The 19,280-nt window shown below is 40.2% G+C and overlaps 1 protein-coding gene across 1 annotated transcript in view; it reads left to right on the top strand.

Moving 5' to 3' along the window:
* LOC125458382 (electrogenic sodium bicarbonate cotransporter 1-like) overlaps nucleotides 1-19,280 on the top strand; it is a 111,896-nt gene that overhangs the window by 32,017 nt on the left and 60,599 nt on the right. Inside the window, exons 8-14 of the mRNA XM_059650690.1 lie at nucleotides 1,721-1,837; nucleotides 5,199-5,373; nucleotides 5,796-5,929; nucleotides 10,361-10,632; nucleotides 10,732-10,805; nucleotides 12,186-12,377; nucleotides 18,601-18,714. Coding sequence (XP_059506673.1) covers nucleotides 1,721-1,837; nucleotides 5,199-5,373; nucleotides 5,796-5,929; nucleotides 10,361-10,632; nucleotides 10,732-10,805; nucleotides 12,186-12,377; nucleotides 18,601-18,714 — 1,078 coding nt within the window. The remainder of the gene's footprint in view (nucleotides 1-1,720; nucleotides 1,838-5,198; nucleotides 5,374-5,795; nucleotides 5,930-10,360; nucleotides 10,633-10,731; nucleotides 10,806-12,185; nucleotides 12,378-18,600; nucleotides 18,715-19,280) is intronic.

Below are 19,280 nucleotides of genomic sequence, written 5' to 3'. Positions count from 1 at the left end.
TATAAACACACACAGTCACAAATGCAGTTTGGTTTTATACAGTAGCATTTCAAGCATACAAATAAACACTGGAGTTTGACTCTATCCAACAAACCAAAGGCATCTCTCACTTGAGCCAGGCTATACTTACATGCATTTGAGGCACCAGGAGGGTGTGATAACTGAATGGATCTCCATTTAACTTCAGCAGAAAGATATCAATCAGTGGTATTTCTCCACTGTGCCTTGATAGCAGTTACCCAAGCTTTAGTGCGTCCCTCAGCATGTAGTCCTGGGCCTGGAGGGAACGTGCCAGTCTGTAACACTTGGCTGAGGTCAAATCCTTATTCTGGAGGACTAGCATGTTTCGGGCAGACCAAAGACAGCCTTTCACCGAGTTGAATGTCTTGCAGGCGCATTTGATGTTTGTCTCTGTGTGCAGACTGTAGAGCACAGAGTCTTGCAACACAGAGGTCCTTGGGGTGCACCTTGACAAAAATGAATGCATCTTTCTCCAGAATTCCTTCGCAAAGGCACATTCCAGATGATGTATGACAGTCTCAACAACTCCACCGATATCCCCCACCCAGTCCGCAGCCACTTTGAGGGCAGCGTGCAGTAGCACAGAGAGTACCAGAATACATGAAGGATCTCACAAGTAGTGCCCTTTTCACCACCAGCCAGGTCAATTCTTGATGCTCATTGGAAAGTTCTGGTGACTTCAACAGTCTGCGCAGGGAACCGTGCAACAGGATCCACCCTCTCCTTTACCTGCAGGATCTTAAGGTTGCTACGTGCTGACATCTGGTCAAAGGTGTTTATCTTTGAAAATTTCTCCACAAAGGACAGGTGATATGGAACGGCCCATACTTGCAGCATTCAGCAGCACCAAGGCCAGTCCCATTCTTTGCAATTTCAGGGACAAGGAGAACCTCAGTACGTAGTGACACTTGGTGTTTGCGTACCAAAGGTCTGTGCACAGCTTGATTCAGCCATAGACAAAGGTGACCATCAGGATGAGGATGGCATTGGTACATTCTTTCCCCCCCCACCCCCATTTACCCAGAGCTTTGTACATGGTGTCCCTGTGGACACGGTCCATCTTAGAACTCCAGATGAAGTGGAAGATGCCTCAGGTGACTGCATTGGCACAGTTTCGGGGAATTAATCTGACCTACCATGTACAACAACAGAAAGAATGCCTTACACACCTGATGACCAAGCTTTTACCCGTAGTGGACAGGAGGGATGTTCCCAAAAAACCAGTTTCTGCCTCACCTTGGTGATGCGCTCCTCCCAAAATTTCGTGCACACCCTGGCCCCTCCAAACCATATTCCCAGCACCTTCAGGCAATCTGTCTTGACTGTAAAGGGTGTAAAGGATTGGTCAACCCAGTTCCCAAAGAATGTGGCCAGATTCTCTCACTTTCCCCATGAAATGACAAAGTGTCATTCCTCAGTCCACTTTTCTCAACCTATTCACATTGTTTTGTTTTTGGCTCCATTTTTCAATCACATTCACTGTTACTACCTTGTAATGTGAGCTCTATCAGAAGATGTCTTTTGAAACAGGTGTTTAATATTAATATTTTTGTTACTGTAGGCCTGGAAAAAATTACGAAAATAAAATGTTCTCCATTCACTTTAATATTATAATAGTGTATACAAGACATCATCTTCGTACTGTACTAAAATTACATCTTCGTGAAAACATTGTTCCTATTGACATTTTATCTTACAGAAAATCTGTGTATTCTCGCAGTTCTAATGTTCACATGCAGAAAGGAAATCATATCCAGCATGAAGAGAGGTATGGGAGCAATCTGCACGTTGCTGAAGATTTGAAGAGAACAGGAAAGTGAGTATCTACACACCTTTTGGCTTACTTACAGCATTGAAGGAAAAGAATGTTTGACATGAAATGTATGTGATGAATACAAACTATATTTGTAAATACAGGCCAGGCATCTCAGATTGTTATATATTTTATTGAGAGAAAATTTATTCCACTTTATTTATTTACAGCCAATTTCAACTGTTCTGTAATATGTTTTTATTAGTCTTATTGATAAAATACATTTTTGATGAAGAGGAATAAATATTGAAACAAGACAAATATATCAAACCTATCAGCCACGTGGTTCACTAATATGCTTTTACGGAGGGAATCTGCCATCCTTACCTGGTCTGACCCACATGTGACTCCAGACTCAGAGCAATGTGGTTTACTCTTATCTACTATCATTAATGGTCTAGCAAGCCACTCAGTTGTATCCAAACTGCTAAAACGTCTTGAAAAAGGAATGAAACCAGCCATCTTCATCTTGGGGTAAGTGCAAAAACTGGGAGAACTGTCTCAAGACAAGTAAAGCAACAGCTTGACACAGTGTCCTAGAAAACACCATGACCATTCCAGACTGTGTTCTTCCTACAAACCCAGCAGAGGCAGCAGCACAGTAATATATGGTCAGCAGGGAATTTCCTTGGGAATGTTCAACACTAACTCAGGACCTGATGAAGTTTCATGGCTTCAGGTTAAATATGGGCAAGGAAATCTCCCATGATTACATGTATGACAATGCGCCCCCACCCCCAGCTGATGAATCAGTCCTTCTGCATTGTGAACAACACTTGGAGGAAGCACTCAGGGTTGAAAGGGAGTCAAATGTAGTCTGGGTGGGGGATTTCAATGTCGACCACCAAAATTGGCTCAGTAGCAGCACTACTGTGAGCTGTTCGGAACTTAAAGGACAGAATTGCTAGACTGGGCCTATGGCAGCTGGTAAGGGAACCAACAAGAGGGAAAAACATATTTGACCTCATTCTTACCAATTGGCTGGCCACAGATGCATCTGTCCATGACAGGAAGAGTCCATGATTGGTAACAATGACCACTGCTGAATCCTTGGAAAGATGAAGTCACACCTTCACATCGTGACATTATCACTGTACTTTGTTTATTTTATTCAATCACAGGATGTGGCCATTGCTGGCCAGGTCAACATTCATTGCCAATTCCTAACTGCCACAGGGCAGTTCAGATTTAGCCACATTTACTGTGGATCTGAAGTCACATGTTGGCCAGCTAAGGATGGTGGTTTACTTCCTTAAAGGACAAGAATGAACCAGATGGATTTTTCCAACAATTGAGAACAGTTTCACAGTCATCATCAGGCCTTTGATTTCAGATTTATGAGTTCAAGTTCCACCATCCAATATTTCCTATTGCCATAGTAGGATTCAAACCTGGGCCCTGAGAGCATTACCTGAGATTAATAGTCTAGCAATAATAACTCTAGGCCGTCACCTCTTCCTAAATGGGATGGGCTTTAGACTATCTGGCAACTGAAGACTGGGCACCCATTAGGTGCTGTGGGCCAACAACAGCAACAGAATTGTACCCCAACACTATCAGCAACCTCATGACCCAGCAAGTCCCTCTCTCAACTATTCCCATCAAGCCAAAAAATCCACCTTGGTTTAATGAAGAGTGCAGGAGGGTATGCCAGGAGCAGCACCAAGCATACCTGAAAATGAAGTGTCACCTTGGTGAAGCTACAACATAGGGCTACTGACACAGTAAACAGCATTCACAGCAAGTGACATAAAGATCCAAGTGATTCCATAACTAATGGATCAGATCTATGCTCTGCAGTCCAGCCATATCATACTGTTAACGGTGGTGGATAATTAAACAACTCTCTGGAGGAGGATATTCCACAAATTCCCCACCTTCCCTAACGGGGGGAGCCCAATACACTGATGTAAAAGACAAGGCTGAAGCACTTGTAACAATCTTCAGCCAGAAGTGCCAAATGGATGTCTCATTTTGACTTCCTCTGCACATGCCATGCATTGCTGATGCCAGTCTTCAACCAATTCAATTCATGCCAATATGATATCAATAAATTGTTGAAGGCAGGGGATGCTGCAAAAGTTGTGGGCCCAGACAACCCCCCCTAGACAAGCTGTTCCAGTACAGTTACAACACTGGCGTCTACCCAGAGGTTAGTCATCTCAGCTCCAAGACGTCTCTACAGGAGTTCCTCAGATAGTGTCCTAAGTCCAAGCATCTTCAGCTACTTCATCAATGACCTTCTTAACATCACAAGATCAGAATTGGATATGTTCATGAATGATTTCACAATGTTCAGCACCATTCATGACTCCTCAGACACTGAAGCAATCAGTGTTTAAATGCAAAAGACCTGGATGGACAAGTGGTAAGTAACATTTGTGTGCCATAAGAGTCAGGCAATGACTGCTTCCAACAAGAGAGAATCTAACCCTTGCTCCTTGACATTCAATTGCAATAATATGGCTGAATCCCCCACTACCAATATTCTGGGAGGTACCATTGATCAGGAACTGAAGTGGACTTGTCACATAAAAACAGTGACTACAAGAGCTGATCAGAACCTATGAATCCAGCAGCAAATAAGTCTGCTCATGACTACCCAAATCTTGTGCACCACATACAAGACACAAGTCAGGATTGTGATGAAATACTCCCCACTTGACTGGATGAAATGTGTGAATACAGCCCCAACAACACTCAAAAAAATTTGACACCATCCTGCACAAAGCAGCACACTTGATTGACACCACATCCAGAAGCATCCACTCCACCATTGGCATTTTGCAGCAACAGTGTGTACTATCTACAAGATACACTGCAACAACTCACCAAGTCTCCTTAGACAGCACTTTCTAGGCCCATGACTACTACCATCCAGAAGAACAAGTACAACAGATATGTGTCAACACCATTGCCTGCAAGTTCCCTTCCAAGCCAATCACCATTCTGACTCTGAAATATATGGCCTCTTCTTCAATGTCACTGAGTCAAAATCCTGGAATTCTGTCTGTAATGGAATTGTGGGTGCACCTACACCTACCGGACTGTAGCAATTTAAGAAGTCAGATCACCACTACGTTTCCAAGTGTCACTTGGAATGGCCAGTAAATGCTAGACCAGCTAGTGACATCCACATCCCCTGGATGAATTAGAAAAAACATTTTCTTGTTGAGAATCACATCAGGGTTTGCAGCTGAGAATCTTGCTCAGCATCAAACAGAACAGTGCAGTTACCAAATGATTCAACTGGATGAAACTGATGAATTCCTTTAAAATTAAATACAAGAGCAGAAAACGATTTTGATAATGTAAACCATTAAAATCTGTTTTACAATAAAAATATTTTTAATCTTATCTCTAGGTTATTTGGGGGATTGGTTAATGACGTCAAAAGAAAAGCACCTTGGTTTGCCAGTGATTTTTACGATGCTCTGAACCTCCAATGTCTGTCAGCTGTGCTGTTCATCTATCTGGCCAGCGTAACAAATGCAATTACATTTGGAGGAATCTTGGGTGATGCAACTGACAACATGCAGGTTTGTACGCTGATTGCTTGGATGTTATTTATTTTGGGAGTGTAATGTTGCAATTTTCATTTAGAAGATAAGTGCACAGTGCCTGCACTATAAAAGACTTCTTTAGTCACAGTAATTACACATTAGAATGCTCTTTATCATAAATGGATAGTCAGCTAACCAAAAGTCAAAACAATGACACTGCTTTTACGTGAATATTTTGAAAGTTCTGTTTTATATTACAATATTAATAAGTTACCTTTTTCTCTGTGTTCCTGTTTTTCTTGTTATTTTTCTGCCTTTTTGTTGCTTTGTTCTTCACTTTGTTTTTCTTCTAGTCTTTTGCTTCTTTATTGCTTGCTTTTCTTTTTCTGCTGTGTTGTTATTGACCAAAAGAAATCACTTTATAGTCAGCATTTTTTGTCTGTATGCATGTATTCTAGGGAGTCCTAGAAAGCTTCCTTGGAACTGCTATTGCTGGAACAGTATTTTGTCTCTTTGCTGGCCAACCATTAACAGTTCTTGGCAGCACTGGCCCTGTGTTGGTATTTGAGCGACTCCTCTACAATATTAGCAGGTATAGTAACTGTGATTGAATGTGACGTCAGTTTTGGCATAAGGTTTGTTTCTGGAATGTTTTCTTTTGTGAAATGCCAACTGGTTTCCTAGTCCTGACTGAGAAAATATCACAACAATGACTGCAAAGTATTCAATAGTCATATTTTTCTGGCCATATTAGCTCTTTACCTGATGGAAAAAGTGAAATTGGTGTAGAAACGGGAGCAGAATATTTTTCTCCAAATCTTGCACTCTCTTGTATGAAATGGCCATTAAATGAACCCACGATGAGAACCAGTTGTCTGATCATCTCTTTCTGTTGATACATTCCCAGAGCAGTTTATATTAAATGCTGATCTCCAAGACTTCCAACTGCATGACTTCAGCTGGGTTTTATTGGGCAAGTTGAAATGAAGTATTTACTTTGCATGATTGACACCCTCATATGGTTATAAAATGTTCTTCTTCCTGTGATCAGTTTCGTAACAGTGTTAATTTTAGCTATGATTAAGATGTGTGAAGTTGTTAAAGCTTCTATTACTGATACTATAATGGTTGTGTCTGATTCATACTTTTATAGGGTTATATAAAGCAGTTTTCTGAAAGCTTGTCTTTTTCTCAGCATCTCAAAATTTGCCATTACTTATTAATTCTGCCTTTGTTTCTCTGCATTGTTCATGAGGGTAGATGAGCATGGTTGTAGCCTTGGAAGCATGGAGATCATGGAAAAGAATTGAGTGAACCATGGACTACTAAAAAACTACTGCAATATATACCACATGAAAATTGCAGGGTCTATAAGTTACTTTACTCAGCAATGGCGTTAACCTGGTTGGGTTGTATGGCTGCTCATCCCCCATGCTGGTAAAAACAGCTGTCATTGGAAATTCTAGTGGGTATCCCTGATTCGGCATCCCCACCCCCACCATATTTAATTGACACTGGAGTGAGTCTGACTTCACAAGAAGAGATGGTAAGAACTGCCGATGCTGGAGTCTGAGATAACAAAGTGTGGAGTTGGAGGAACACAGCAGACCAGGCAGTATCAGGGGTGCAGGAAAGCTGACGTTTCAGGTTGGGACTCTTCTTCAGAAAATGAGCTTTCCTGCTCCCCTGATGTTACCTGGCCTGCTGTGTTCCTCCAGTCCACACTATGACTTCATAAGAATCTATATGGGAGACCCTGGAAGGGTGACCTCAGCTACAGGAGAATGCCTGTAACGGGTTTCCAGGCAATGGATAAGAGGGAAATATCTCCATTGTTTCCACAGTATGATTTATCTTCCTTTTGAAGGTATTTCCTATTGTCCTCAAGCTGCTAATTAATCAATTCAGTTGAGGTTGATGCGCAATCGATATTCTTGTCTGGTTGCAGATCGGAGCCTACATTGAAGCCAATGTTCGTAACCTGACCCAAAATTAAGATCTTGTCTTGGAAATCAAACATGGGATCTTGTTGATCAGAAAGACATGGTCATGTTTTGCTTCAGCCAGTTGAGCCACTGTTGAGCCACATTCTAGTTCTTTAGAGTTTTCCAAAGTACAGAGGAATTATTTTAATGTGAATTATTTTTCTTTTGAATATTTGTACACATTGAGTTGTTGTTTTCCCACTCGACAGGACGTCTGTCTAGAACCGATAAGGTCAGGAATCACATGCACCAGGTTATAGTCCAACAGGTTTATTTGAAATCACAATCTTTCGCAGCCTCATTCCTCCTTCAGGTGTTAGTGAGAGAGATACTATCAGACACAGAATTTATAAGTAAAAAATCAAAGGGTCACACCATTGATGAGGATGTATTAAACAAATCTAAAGTGCTGTTAAATCTTTATCAGTTAGAAATTTTTAATTGATTAATATGTATGTGTAAATCTCCGAATTCCTTTCAAGTCCTTGAGAACTAAAGGTTTTATCAGTGTAAAGAGGAGGTGACATTTTAGGTCAGACAATGCATGTTAGGTGTGAGACCTTGTTTAGAAACTGTTTGCGTTTTGGTTTGGGATCAGACTGGTTTTATTTATAAAGTAGGAATTTATAAAAACACCATATTGACCGATTGTCCATAAATTGTGTGCTTTTTAAACAAAATGAAATGTATCTGCAAATACAAATTGACCCTATAGATTCACATGTGTGTGTGTGTGGTGTGTTTGTGCGAGTGAGTGTGTGTGTATGTATGCGTATGTGAGAGTGTAGAGTGTGGTGGGGTCACCTGTTGGGTGACATAAACTCAAGGTCCCAGGTGATGCCATTCTCATGGGTACACAACTTGGCTATCCACCTCTGTTTGGTGACTCTGTTGTTGTCTATCCTGAGGTCCACCTTGGAGGACATTTACCCAAAGATCTGAGGCTGGTAAAGGACATTTGGACAAGGATCCATGAGGACGGCCTCAACCGGGATCTTGGGTTTATGTCGCCCTACGGGTGACCCCATCACACCATACACTCTCACATACGCACACATGTGCACACACTCACCCACACAAACAAACTCACACACACATATACACAGACACACACACACACATACTCTTTCTCCCCCCTCACATACACAGTCTCTCTACACTGCCCCCCCACACACAAATGCACACACACTCTCTCTCCCCACTCACACACATACACAGTCTCTCTACCCCACACACACATACACACACACAAGCACATGCATATGCACACACGCTCTCTCTCTCTCCCCCCCACCAACACACACATACAGTCTTTCTATCCCCCAACACATCCACAAACACAAACACACACTCACACTCTCTCTCTCTCTCTCTCCTCCCCAAACTCACTCACTCTCTCTCTCTCTGTCTTGCTCTCCTCCCCTCACATACACACTCTGAAAGCTTGTGTAGTCATGTTCCTAAAATTGACTTGTTGTACTGGTTGGTCTTCGATTACTCCAACAGGATATTTTACCTCAGATACCACGACGTAGGTTATCTCCTGTAACATAAGAAACTGGGCATATATTTTGTAGTATTGAAGAGTCAGATAGATGTTGATGAGATCATAAGATAAGCAATTACAAATCATTGCCCATTATACATTCCACCCTTTTCTCAGAATAGATGAAAAGAAGTACTGGGGGATAGAAGGTACAGCCTTTTTTAAATGTCATCCCATTGATGCTTTTGTTATGATCTTACGACCAGAGAAGCTCTCCACGTGTAAACAGGGTATTTTGGTTCACTTCAGTATTGTTCGGGCAGGTCTGACACCGTCTGTGGAGAGAGAAACTAAATGAATGTTTTCATTCCAATATGACTCTTCTTCAGAGATCTGTAAATATTGGAGCTTGATGATTTTCACTGCTGATTTCAATTACATCCTGCTGGCTAGTTGCCTGAACAAAATGTGTACAAATAATTTGCTGGAAAGTTACCAAAGAATAATATGAATGCTCTGGGGAAAGGGGGGTCAAATCCCACCATGGTAGTTGGTGGAACTTATATTGTTTAAAAAATTCTGCAATATTGTTGGTTTCATGTTAGTTGTTGTAAACACTCATCTGGTTTTTCCTTCAGGGAAGAAAATCTGTCATCCTTGCCTGATTTGGCCTACATGTGACTCCAGACCCACAGTAATATGAGTGGTGCTTAATTATTGTGTAATGTCTCCCGGCCAGTGTGCAGTATACCTTTTAAGAGACATGCATATAGGATATCATCATATCAAAAATGTATCACTGCATGTCATCTAAGGGTATTAAGTTCCTAGGCTCCACCTTAACTGGGGTTACTTGAGGAATGATACCTCAGTGAAAATGTCATTCTTTGAGATCAAATCATTTATTATTAGTTAGACACTGAAGTGCCCTTCACTGTAACATTAGTAAATATCAGGAGCTGTAATGACTCTTTCAATACCATGTTACCCATGTTTAGTTCATGTGATACAGGAGACACCCTATGCATTGCTGTATTTGGTATTAATACCCTGCTGGAGGCAAAGTCCACTCTATGGTGGCAGTTCATTGACTGCTTTATGAAATGGCTTAGGAAACCATTCAGTTCAAGAGTACTTAGTGATGAGAACCATTGCTGGCCTTGCCAACGATGTCCACATCCCAGAGAAGAATAATATAAAAGGACCTTCTGTTCTGAATGGTTTCACTTTCCATGTTATGTAGAAAGATACTATACTAGGAAATGTAGTTTGTTCTTGAATTTTATCTCTGGGTAAAAAGTCAGATGAAATTTAAGTAAATTCACAATTCAAAACATTTCTGAGTGATTTCACTATTAGTTGTGTAAATTCTGGCATATGGTTTATGTCTTTATACCTGTATTTGTCTAATGACTTTACATTTATTTCTATAAACTTCAAAGCTGACCAACCCTAATTACAGCTGTCTAAAGTTATAACGATGGAAAGATTTCACATTTTATTCATTGCTTAATCAGTATCCACTCTTTATTTTCTAAATATAAATTCACAGTGACTATCAACTTGACTATTTGGAATTCCGACTGTGGATTGGAATATGGACAGCATTCTTTTGTCTCGTTCTGGTTGCCACAGATGCCAGCTACCTAATTCAGTATTTTACACGTTTCACTGAGGAAGGATTCTGCACACTGATCAGCTTCATTTTCATCCATGATGCTTTTCAGAAAATGTTTAATTTGGCAAAGAATTATCCAATCAATTCTGACTTTAACATCGACCATGTTACTCTTGATCATTGCTCGTGTCTTCCCATTGAAGCAGGTAAGATTCTCCGGCTAGAAAGATCTTTGATTTCACAATTTTAAGCAAATCGTTGAAAGAAGATTTAGATAATTCATCACATTTGTTTCTTTCTTTTAGACAATGTTTCTAGTCTGTTTAATGAAACAACTGAGGCACACTTTAAACTCATCACGGCCATCTATAATACGACAGTGAGTTTTGACTCTAAGTAAATGTTTGTCTTGTGCTAAAATTAATTCTTGCTTGAATTTTCTGCTCTATTTTCCTGAAGATATTGGTAAATACACAGCAACCCTTCCAAGGGGTAGTAAGAACTGAGGACGCTGGAGCCAGAGATTGCACAGTGTGGAGCGGGAGGGGCACAGTAGGCCAGAAAGAAGGATCCTGACCCGAAACATGAACATTCCTGCTCCTCAAATGCTGCTTGGCCTGCTGTGCCCCTCCCGCTCCACACTGTGTTAGCCCTTCCAAGGCCTGATTTCACATGTAGCATTGGTTGCCATGGAAAGAGCCTTGGAGACAGGTTTCAGATGGTGAGTGTGAAATCATCCTCGCCAATGGACAGTATCTACTGGAAACCTGTGTGGTTTTCGCTGTGACCTGATTAATATCCTGCTAGCCAGTTACTTACCAAACATGGGCATAAATAAGCTGCTGAAAACTAAACAAAGAGCTGCTAGACTGGTAATGGCACTCATTTAAGTTATGATGGAGGTTTTGTCATGATCTCTTGAAAAGCTAAAAGGAAGCAATAAGGAGAGCAGGACCCTTGATGTTCCAGGAGGCGCTTGAAGAATTCTTGTCTTCTGCACCCTGTGTGATTTACTGTTTCAGCCCATGCACCTCTCCACCCTAATTCATCCCAAGAGAATAGGGGCAGTTTGCACTAACTGTCCAAGTTACTAGGTAATTAAAATGGCAATTGAGTGCTGATTAGGTCATAGAATGATGATCTCCATAATTAACCAGGCTCCCAACGACAACAGATTCCAGTTAAATTAGCAGTCTGCAGAAATGGAGCCTGAGCAGAAGGTTCTGACTGTTGGGTTGGTTTGCCCTGGCTGCTTGCCAAAAGGCAGCAACATATCTTGGTCTGAAAATGCTCTGACCTGGTATCTATATGTGCACAAGTCCCATTGGATATCACTGAACAAAAATCAGAAGCATCAATTTCTTCCCCATTCCAATGGCATTTAAAACATTTCCAGATCATTCAAGTAGCTACAAACAAGATTGTAGTGAGATCAGTACTGACCCCAAATCAAGTCTCGGACTATCTGTTTGTTTTACACTGGATGCCGCATTTACTTATTGAGTCTTAAGCAGAACTCCATATGCGGTGTTTTTGAGAGATTTGTCACATGACCAGTTCAGCATAATGTTATGGTTTCCAACATCTTTTAAGTTGAAGTATTTCATGTGCAATTTCTCCGGATTTTTATGTGCAATTTTGTAATTCAGGATTTTTTGAAAATAAGATCTCTAACTTTATGCCTTGCATATGGTTGTATATTTATTAAATATCTGTAAGAGGTTATAATAATCTTATTGAACTGCTTGTTTCATTTCAGCCCAATGCAAAATCTGTCAACTGGTCTTCACTTACAAAGAAAGACTGTTTGAAGCTTGGAGGACAGCTTGTGGGCAAAACCTGTGATTATATTCCAGACATTACACTCATTTCCTTAATTCTTTTCTTTGGTACATTTGTTTGTTCCATGTCACTGAAGAACTTTAAAACAAGCAGATACTTCCCATTTGCAGTAAGCATAATATTTTAAACTTTTTTTTGTAGCTGGCTTTCTCAAAACAGCAAGTAATCACAAAGAGATAGCAAGAACTGCAGTAATCACAAGCTTAGTTTTCAATGCCCTTTAATTTCTAAGTGAGCTTTGTTGAGAACTAGTTTACAATGAGGCAACATTGTTGAGTTGACAATTATATTTCAACTTCTGTTATTTGAGATGAGGTGAGAGCCAATTGCCCAATGAATGATCTATTGGACCTGCTTTAAAAGCCACTGCCGAGAACATGCATTCTAGACGCTGTTGAAAGCAACATGTCTCCAGGCAGCTCTGAAAGCTAAAAATACCAAAACATAGGTCACTTGACTGTCACAAAACTATTATTAGCAATGAAGACTCAAAGATTGTGGGTAGTGGTGTTCATGTTTCATCAAGGGTAGTTAGTTGTCAGACAGAAAACAAAACTTATCTTGGTTTTATACAGGATCGAGGGGATGAGGCAGACTGGGTTCCGTGTGTGCCAGTGCTTGAAGACGTCAGTGTGTACTCAGGGAGTCTGAGGCATGTGGACCTGGCTGATCTTCATTTACATAAAAGTTTCCAGCATTCTGCCTCATCCAGATCCAAGATCTGACCTGCAAGCAAGAAAGGGAATTTTGGCAGCAATAGGATGTAACCATGAGAACTATTTGTAGGTGTCTCTGGAGGGGCCATTCCTGGAGGGGATCATGAACAACACAGGGCAACACTACATCTCTTGATATATAGAATGATATCTTGATAAATATGAAATAGAATTTTACGATCTGTTAAAATCTTAAAATAAATTGAGGTAAAATTTTAAAAGCTTACCAATGGAAAGGTGACTAGATCAGAAAAAGTAAGTCACTTGATTCATCTTATTTGCTGCCATTCTCTCCAGTCCTCCCCAGTTTCTATAAGACAATACTAAACTAAAATTCCTTGCATGACACATGTCCCAACACTTGGAAATGAACTCCACAGCGTGCAAATACCTTGTATAAAATATTTTCTCCTGTCCTGTTCTTGTACATTTCTTGCATTTAATTGTGTTACCCTGAGTTTTGATGTTGAGTATCAGCAGTTTGGTCGTTATGCCCATTTGACAGCTACACCGCCTCACATCCAGCAGGGGTCACTGTAGGGTGAACTATGTTGCTTTAAATGTAATTGCAGTGTCGCTATCATTTCCCTGGCTGAGCTCAGCGTTCTGATATTTACAGACTAGCTGCAGGCGTGCTCTGTAACGCAAGAGATTACACCTGGAACAGGTGCCCTTGGTGAATGAAAAGGCATAACCTCTAACCGTTGTTTCTATTTTTTGCCCAGTAGCCAGACAGATTGACAGGCTGACCAGCTGCTGGATGGGAAAACTCCGGGCATCAAGCCACAGCGTGCCCCCTTGGAAACAGATCTCATCAATAGTAGCGCGGGCGTTAGATCATGGTTGAAGGTGGCGTACATGACATTGTGGTGGGAGGTGGGAGAGATTGTATCAAATCACAAGATAGGTTACAGATCAGGGTATGAATGGTGAGGTAGAGATCTGTGATTATAGTAGAGCAGTTCTGATTGGTGGATGTGATGTTAAAAGTTGCTCCAATGGCTTGGAGAGAGCGTTCTTGTGCCCTCTGGATACATAGAGTCCTGTAAAAAAAAATGTACCTTCTCAGAACAGTTTATTTTGCTGCCTGTTTTCTCAAACGTCCGTAGCCTGCTTGAAAGCATTTTTAAATTTGACTCATAATTACACTGTCTGAGCCTGACTTAAATACTTTAATAAACTGTCCAAGTTCCCTGATATAAAAGCCTCGTACACCTCATTACACTCTGTAAAAATGGCAGGGTATCTGTATAGGGTAGGTTGAGGATGTTTTCCCTTTAGTGTTTAGCATCCCCAAGACCACCTATAATGGCAAGACAGAGTTTAATACCAAATTAACTGATGAAAGCCTACACCATGAACATATGCACTAGGACCACGTGTAGGCCATTCAGCCCATTCAATATGATCAGGACTGATCTGCTGGTAACCTTCAATCCACATTCCCACAAATCCCTCATAAGCTTTCAGCCCCTTATTTAAAAAATCTACTCACCTCTGCCTTGAAAATATTCAATACCCATCACCTTTTAAGGAAGAGTTCCAAAGTTTTATGACCTTCTGAGGCAAAACATTTCACCTCATCTTTTTTATTTAGGTGATCCCTGATTTTTGAACTGTGACCCCAGTTCTAGATTCTTCCAGAAAAGAAAACATTCTCTCCATATCAAACCTATTAAGACCCCTCGGGATCTTCTGTTTCGGTGAAATCATCTCTTTCTCTTTTTAACTCCATTGGTGCGACAGAGCCTATCCATCTTCCCTTTGTAAGACAACCACCACTTTCCAAGTATTAGACTTTAAAAAAACTCTCTGAACTGTCCCTGTTGCATTTACATCCTTCATTAGATAAGGTAGCAAACACTAGGTATGGTATTCCAGATGAGGTCTTAGAAGTCCCCGTATACCTGAAGCATAATCTCATACTTTTATATGCAATCCACTTATGATAAATGATAATATTTTATTAGCTTTCCTAATTACCTGCTGTACGTACATGCTAATATTTTGCAACTTAAGCACAAAGACACCCAGATTCCTCTGCATCTCAGAGCTCTGCAATTTCTCACTATTAAGATAAAATGCTTTTTCTAAATTCTTCCTTGTAAAAAGACAATTTCACATTTTTCTACATTATAATCTATTTCCATATCTTTGCCCAATCACTTAAGCTATCTGTATCTTTTTGTAGCTTCTTTATATCCACTTCATAATTTACTTTCCTGCCTATCTTTGTGGCATCTTTGAATTTTGCAAGCACACCTTCCTGGTCTGTATGACTGTGACTTATGAACATTGGAAATATTGGATATTGGAAACTAAGTTTAATTCATATCTTCAATATATATTCAAGATGGCAGTGGAGTGGAAGGGCTATGTGTGGGCTCCTAGCCCAAGGGCTCATTTGCTCCTGAACACTTTCTTTCAGTTATTTTTCTCTTTACATTTGCCTTTTTCTTTCATTTTTTTCTAAAATTTATATTTACTTTTTACTTCAGCTCTTCTCTTTCTTTTTTTCATTCGTTTTTGTTTTTATTGGATCCTTTTGCAATGTATTTGATCACAAATCTAATGTGACAGCTAGAGCAGGCAGTGCGCAGATGATGGTCTGTGCTGACCATCAGAGTCAGCACTGAACATAGGTCCTGATGGTAACTGGAGGCAGTGGCGGCAGCAGCAGCAGGGTATGTTGTCATGGTGTTCGGGGCTGGCAGCGGCAATAAAGCTCCTTCAGTGATTGAAGGTGGGAGCAGTGACAGCGAACATTTCAAGATGGTGGTGCCAGCAAGGTGACCTCTTGGAGGAGGATGGCCGGAGTGGGACTCTTGGCAAGATGGTGGCGGCCTGGTCTGGCAGTGGAGCCAGGGACTCCTGGTTGCAGGAGACCCAGAGTGGGGACTCTTGGTTGTGGGGTGAGTGTGGATTCAGCACAGGACCTGGCATCGGTGGCTGCTTTAGTGAGGTGGTCCCAGTGGCGAAGAGATGGCACCTGGAGAGCAGCGACTCCTATGCTGGTGGGTCTGGCATAGTATTCAGCGAGGTGGTGGAGGAAGGGTCTTGGTGCACTGGCTCAGGACTGTCCTTCAGCTAAAACTTTTATCCCTTTTATTCTTAAGCTATTCAAAATGGCGGCGGATTGTGGTGACAGTTGAAGCTTTTCAGTGTATTTTACCGTGTTATTCACTGTAAAATGCATGTGACAATAAATAAATCATCATGACAATAAATAAATAATCATATTGCTGTACAATTTAAATGTTTGAATTTTGGTGATTCTCACCCTTGGCAATCCACCCTTGCAGGAGATTAATTGTGTGAGATGCGCCAAACTTCCCTAGGAGTTGAGTAAGAAGAGAGGAAAATCACCCGGTGTTTGCATTTCTGATCACTATTCTTCAGCTATCATAAACTAGTGTGTGTGATTGACAGAATAGAATTGCTCAGAGCTCATTGCATGCCTTCTGCTGCTAGGACTCCCCTTTTCTATGATACTGTTTTCTCTGGTTAGCATGACATTATGTTAAGATGATATTGAAAGAAGAACTAAACTTGTGACTGGTCCAGGAAAATAAAAAGAGGTGAAAGCCTACCTTTGTATCTCAGCAATGGCAGATGTACAGCAGAGATTTGTGTTGCCATGGTGTTAGCCATATCATATATTTCCCTCAACAGGGCATTGAAATTATTTATGAGTGCTAATTACCTTTGCTGTGGTCAGACACAGAAATCAGAATGAAGTAATCGTGCAGAGTCGAGTCTAACAACAATATGGGATAAATTACCTTCAAAATTGGGACAGAGCTTTTGTTGACTCTATGACTGTTCAATTCCCATGTTGAAAATAGTTCTCACTTTTGTCTCAGATTGGAATGATCACGAGATAAGCATTGGATGGAGAGGGCATTCAACCTACATGAGCTCATTGTTCCAGGAAAAAAATCTTGACTTCCCATTAGGGCATCAAACTGTCTCTTAAATAATTCCAAACTTTCTGCTTCTAATCCTGTACCCAGAGCCCATACTGTGTTCTAAACTCTGTTTACATCAAGATGAACTTCTAGGCATTATTTTTAAATGCGTCTTTTATCAGCTTTGAAATTGCATACCCTTGTCCATAAATATTCTTTATATATCATTAATCATAACAGGCTCACAAATTCACTTATACCAGTGTCCATTTAAAAATGGTACTGCTGCTTTAATTGCATGTTATGCTCGCTTAAAGTTTATTTTTAATTTCATAGACAAATTAGTATTATTACATTGTAGGATTGAGATTATTTTTCAATAATTAGTTACAGTTTGGTATGTACAAGCAAGCAGATTGTTAAATTTCATATTTTGTTGAGCCATGGTCAATGCAATACGATATGGCATTTGGCTGTAGCTGGATGTCTGTGAGAGATTAGCCCTATAGATTTCTGTGACTATGGCAATTTAACTTTATTTGTGAGAAGTGCCACATCACCTTAGGTCAAAATAAACAAATAAATAAAAGGTAGACTTTCGTGACAGAACAAATGTTCATGAAGATGTTTTGAAGTGAAACAACTTTAATTTGAAAATGGCTTAGTTATTTTACCTGAAAATTGTAACTTTCTCCTTAAAGCACCAAATGTAAGAAACAGGCCTGGATATGAAGTTCGTATCCAAACAGAAATGAAGTTCTGTAATTCATTCTAGTTCTACATGATTTCTTAAGACAACTTTGACTCTACAGATATTGTGCAATGAGAAGGTTTAATTCTTGATAATATAACTCCTACATCTTAGGAAAACAAAAATGTGACCTTTAAGTTGACTTGTTCCAGTCAGCAGCAATTACTGTGAAGTAATACATAAACAAAGAGTTATTTTTAACTAAAACTTATTGGTAAGCTTTGAACATTTAGCGATATCAACTCTACCACAAATCCTTTAAGCATACACAAAATACTTTCATAGTGCTTTTTCATCTTCAGTGAGGAGCTGTACAGATTGTAACTTAACAAGGAAAAGCTCTAATGAAAGGATTCATCCCAAAAATGACTGACATCTTTGAGAACCAGTCAGGAGATGGTAGGAACTGATATCAGTAAGATGACTATCACTTTTAAGCAAACAACCATAAATTGAGCATGCTACCTAGCCAATCTGAGACTGATTGTGTGCTATTCCGACATTGGTAAGCATGTTAAAGGTCAGGAATGTTATTGTTAATGCACATGGCTAGTAGCTAGAATGGGTTAAGAAGCAGAACCTCCAGTGCACAGCAGTGAGAAATCAGAATAACTTCAGTCAACAGATTAGAACAGGAAACATGTACCCAATTAGTCAGAATTTGAAAGCTGGTGTCCAACATGGACCAACTGATTACTTGCCCATTACACATTACTCTTTTGAGGCAAACATAATACATTCTGTGAAACCTGTGAAAGCACACTTGATCGCAGAGTGATCTTGTAACTAATCAGGACTGGAATACTTTTAGATTGGCTGTCTCAATTCATTCCATAATTGTAGTTGACTCAAGTTTTACAATTAAAGTCAAGTTGAACACATCAGTTTTTGCAATATGAAACCGTTTAAATTGTTTTGTAGGGTGATTGTTTTACAACTTATTGATTTCTTTCTTAGTTCAGGAAACTAATCAGTGATTTTTCCATCATCCTGTCGATACTGATCTTCTGTGGAGTTGATATCCTCGTTGGTGTGGACACCCCAAAACTCATTGTGCCAAGTGAGCTCAAGGTTTGTGTCACTGAATATGAACATTGTCTGTTCTGTCTAATTATTGCGTTGATTTTTCTTGGAAGTGAAGGCCATGAACCATTTCCAGGATGTGGAAATATTGTCAGCTGTGAGGAGGATAGTGTGGAATGACAAAACATGGACAAGTTGATAGAATGAGCAGACAGATGATTTTCAATGCAGAGAAATATGAAGTGATTCATTTTGGAAAGAACATGGGGAGACAACATACAGGGTAAAACTTTTAAAGGGCTTACTGGAGTAGTGAGTATGTGTGTGTATATGTTTATAAAGCCATTGAAGGTGACATAACAGGGTGAGAGTGATGTTAACAAAGTGAACAGTATCTTGAGCTTTCCTAAAACTGACACAAAGTACAAAAACAAGGAGACTATGTTGAATTTGTATTAGTCATTAGTTCTGTTTCAGCTGAAACATTACTTTCAGTTCTGGACAGTGCATTTTAGTAAGCTTGGGTAGCCATTAAAAAGGGTGCAGGGAAGATTCACCATAATGCTTCGAGGGATGAAGATAGAGTGGAGAAGTTAGGACTGTTTTGCTTGGAG

This window comes from Stegostoma tigrinum, chromosome 13 (genome assembly GCF_030684315.1).
Source record: "Stegostoma tigrinum isolate sSteTig4 chromosome 13, sSteTig4.hap1, whole genome shotgun sequence".
In the NCBI taxonomy this organism is placed as follows: domain Eukaryota; kingdom Metazoa; phylum Chordata; class Chondrichthyes; order Orectolobiformes; family Stegostomatidae; genus Stegostoma; species Stegostoma tigrinum.
Note: the sequence above shows the minus strand (reverse complement) of the source record. Positions and strands in the feature narration are given on the sequence as shown.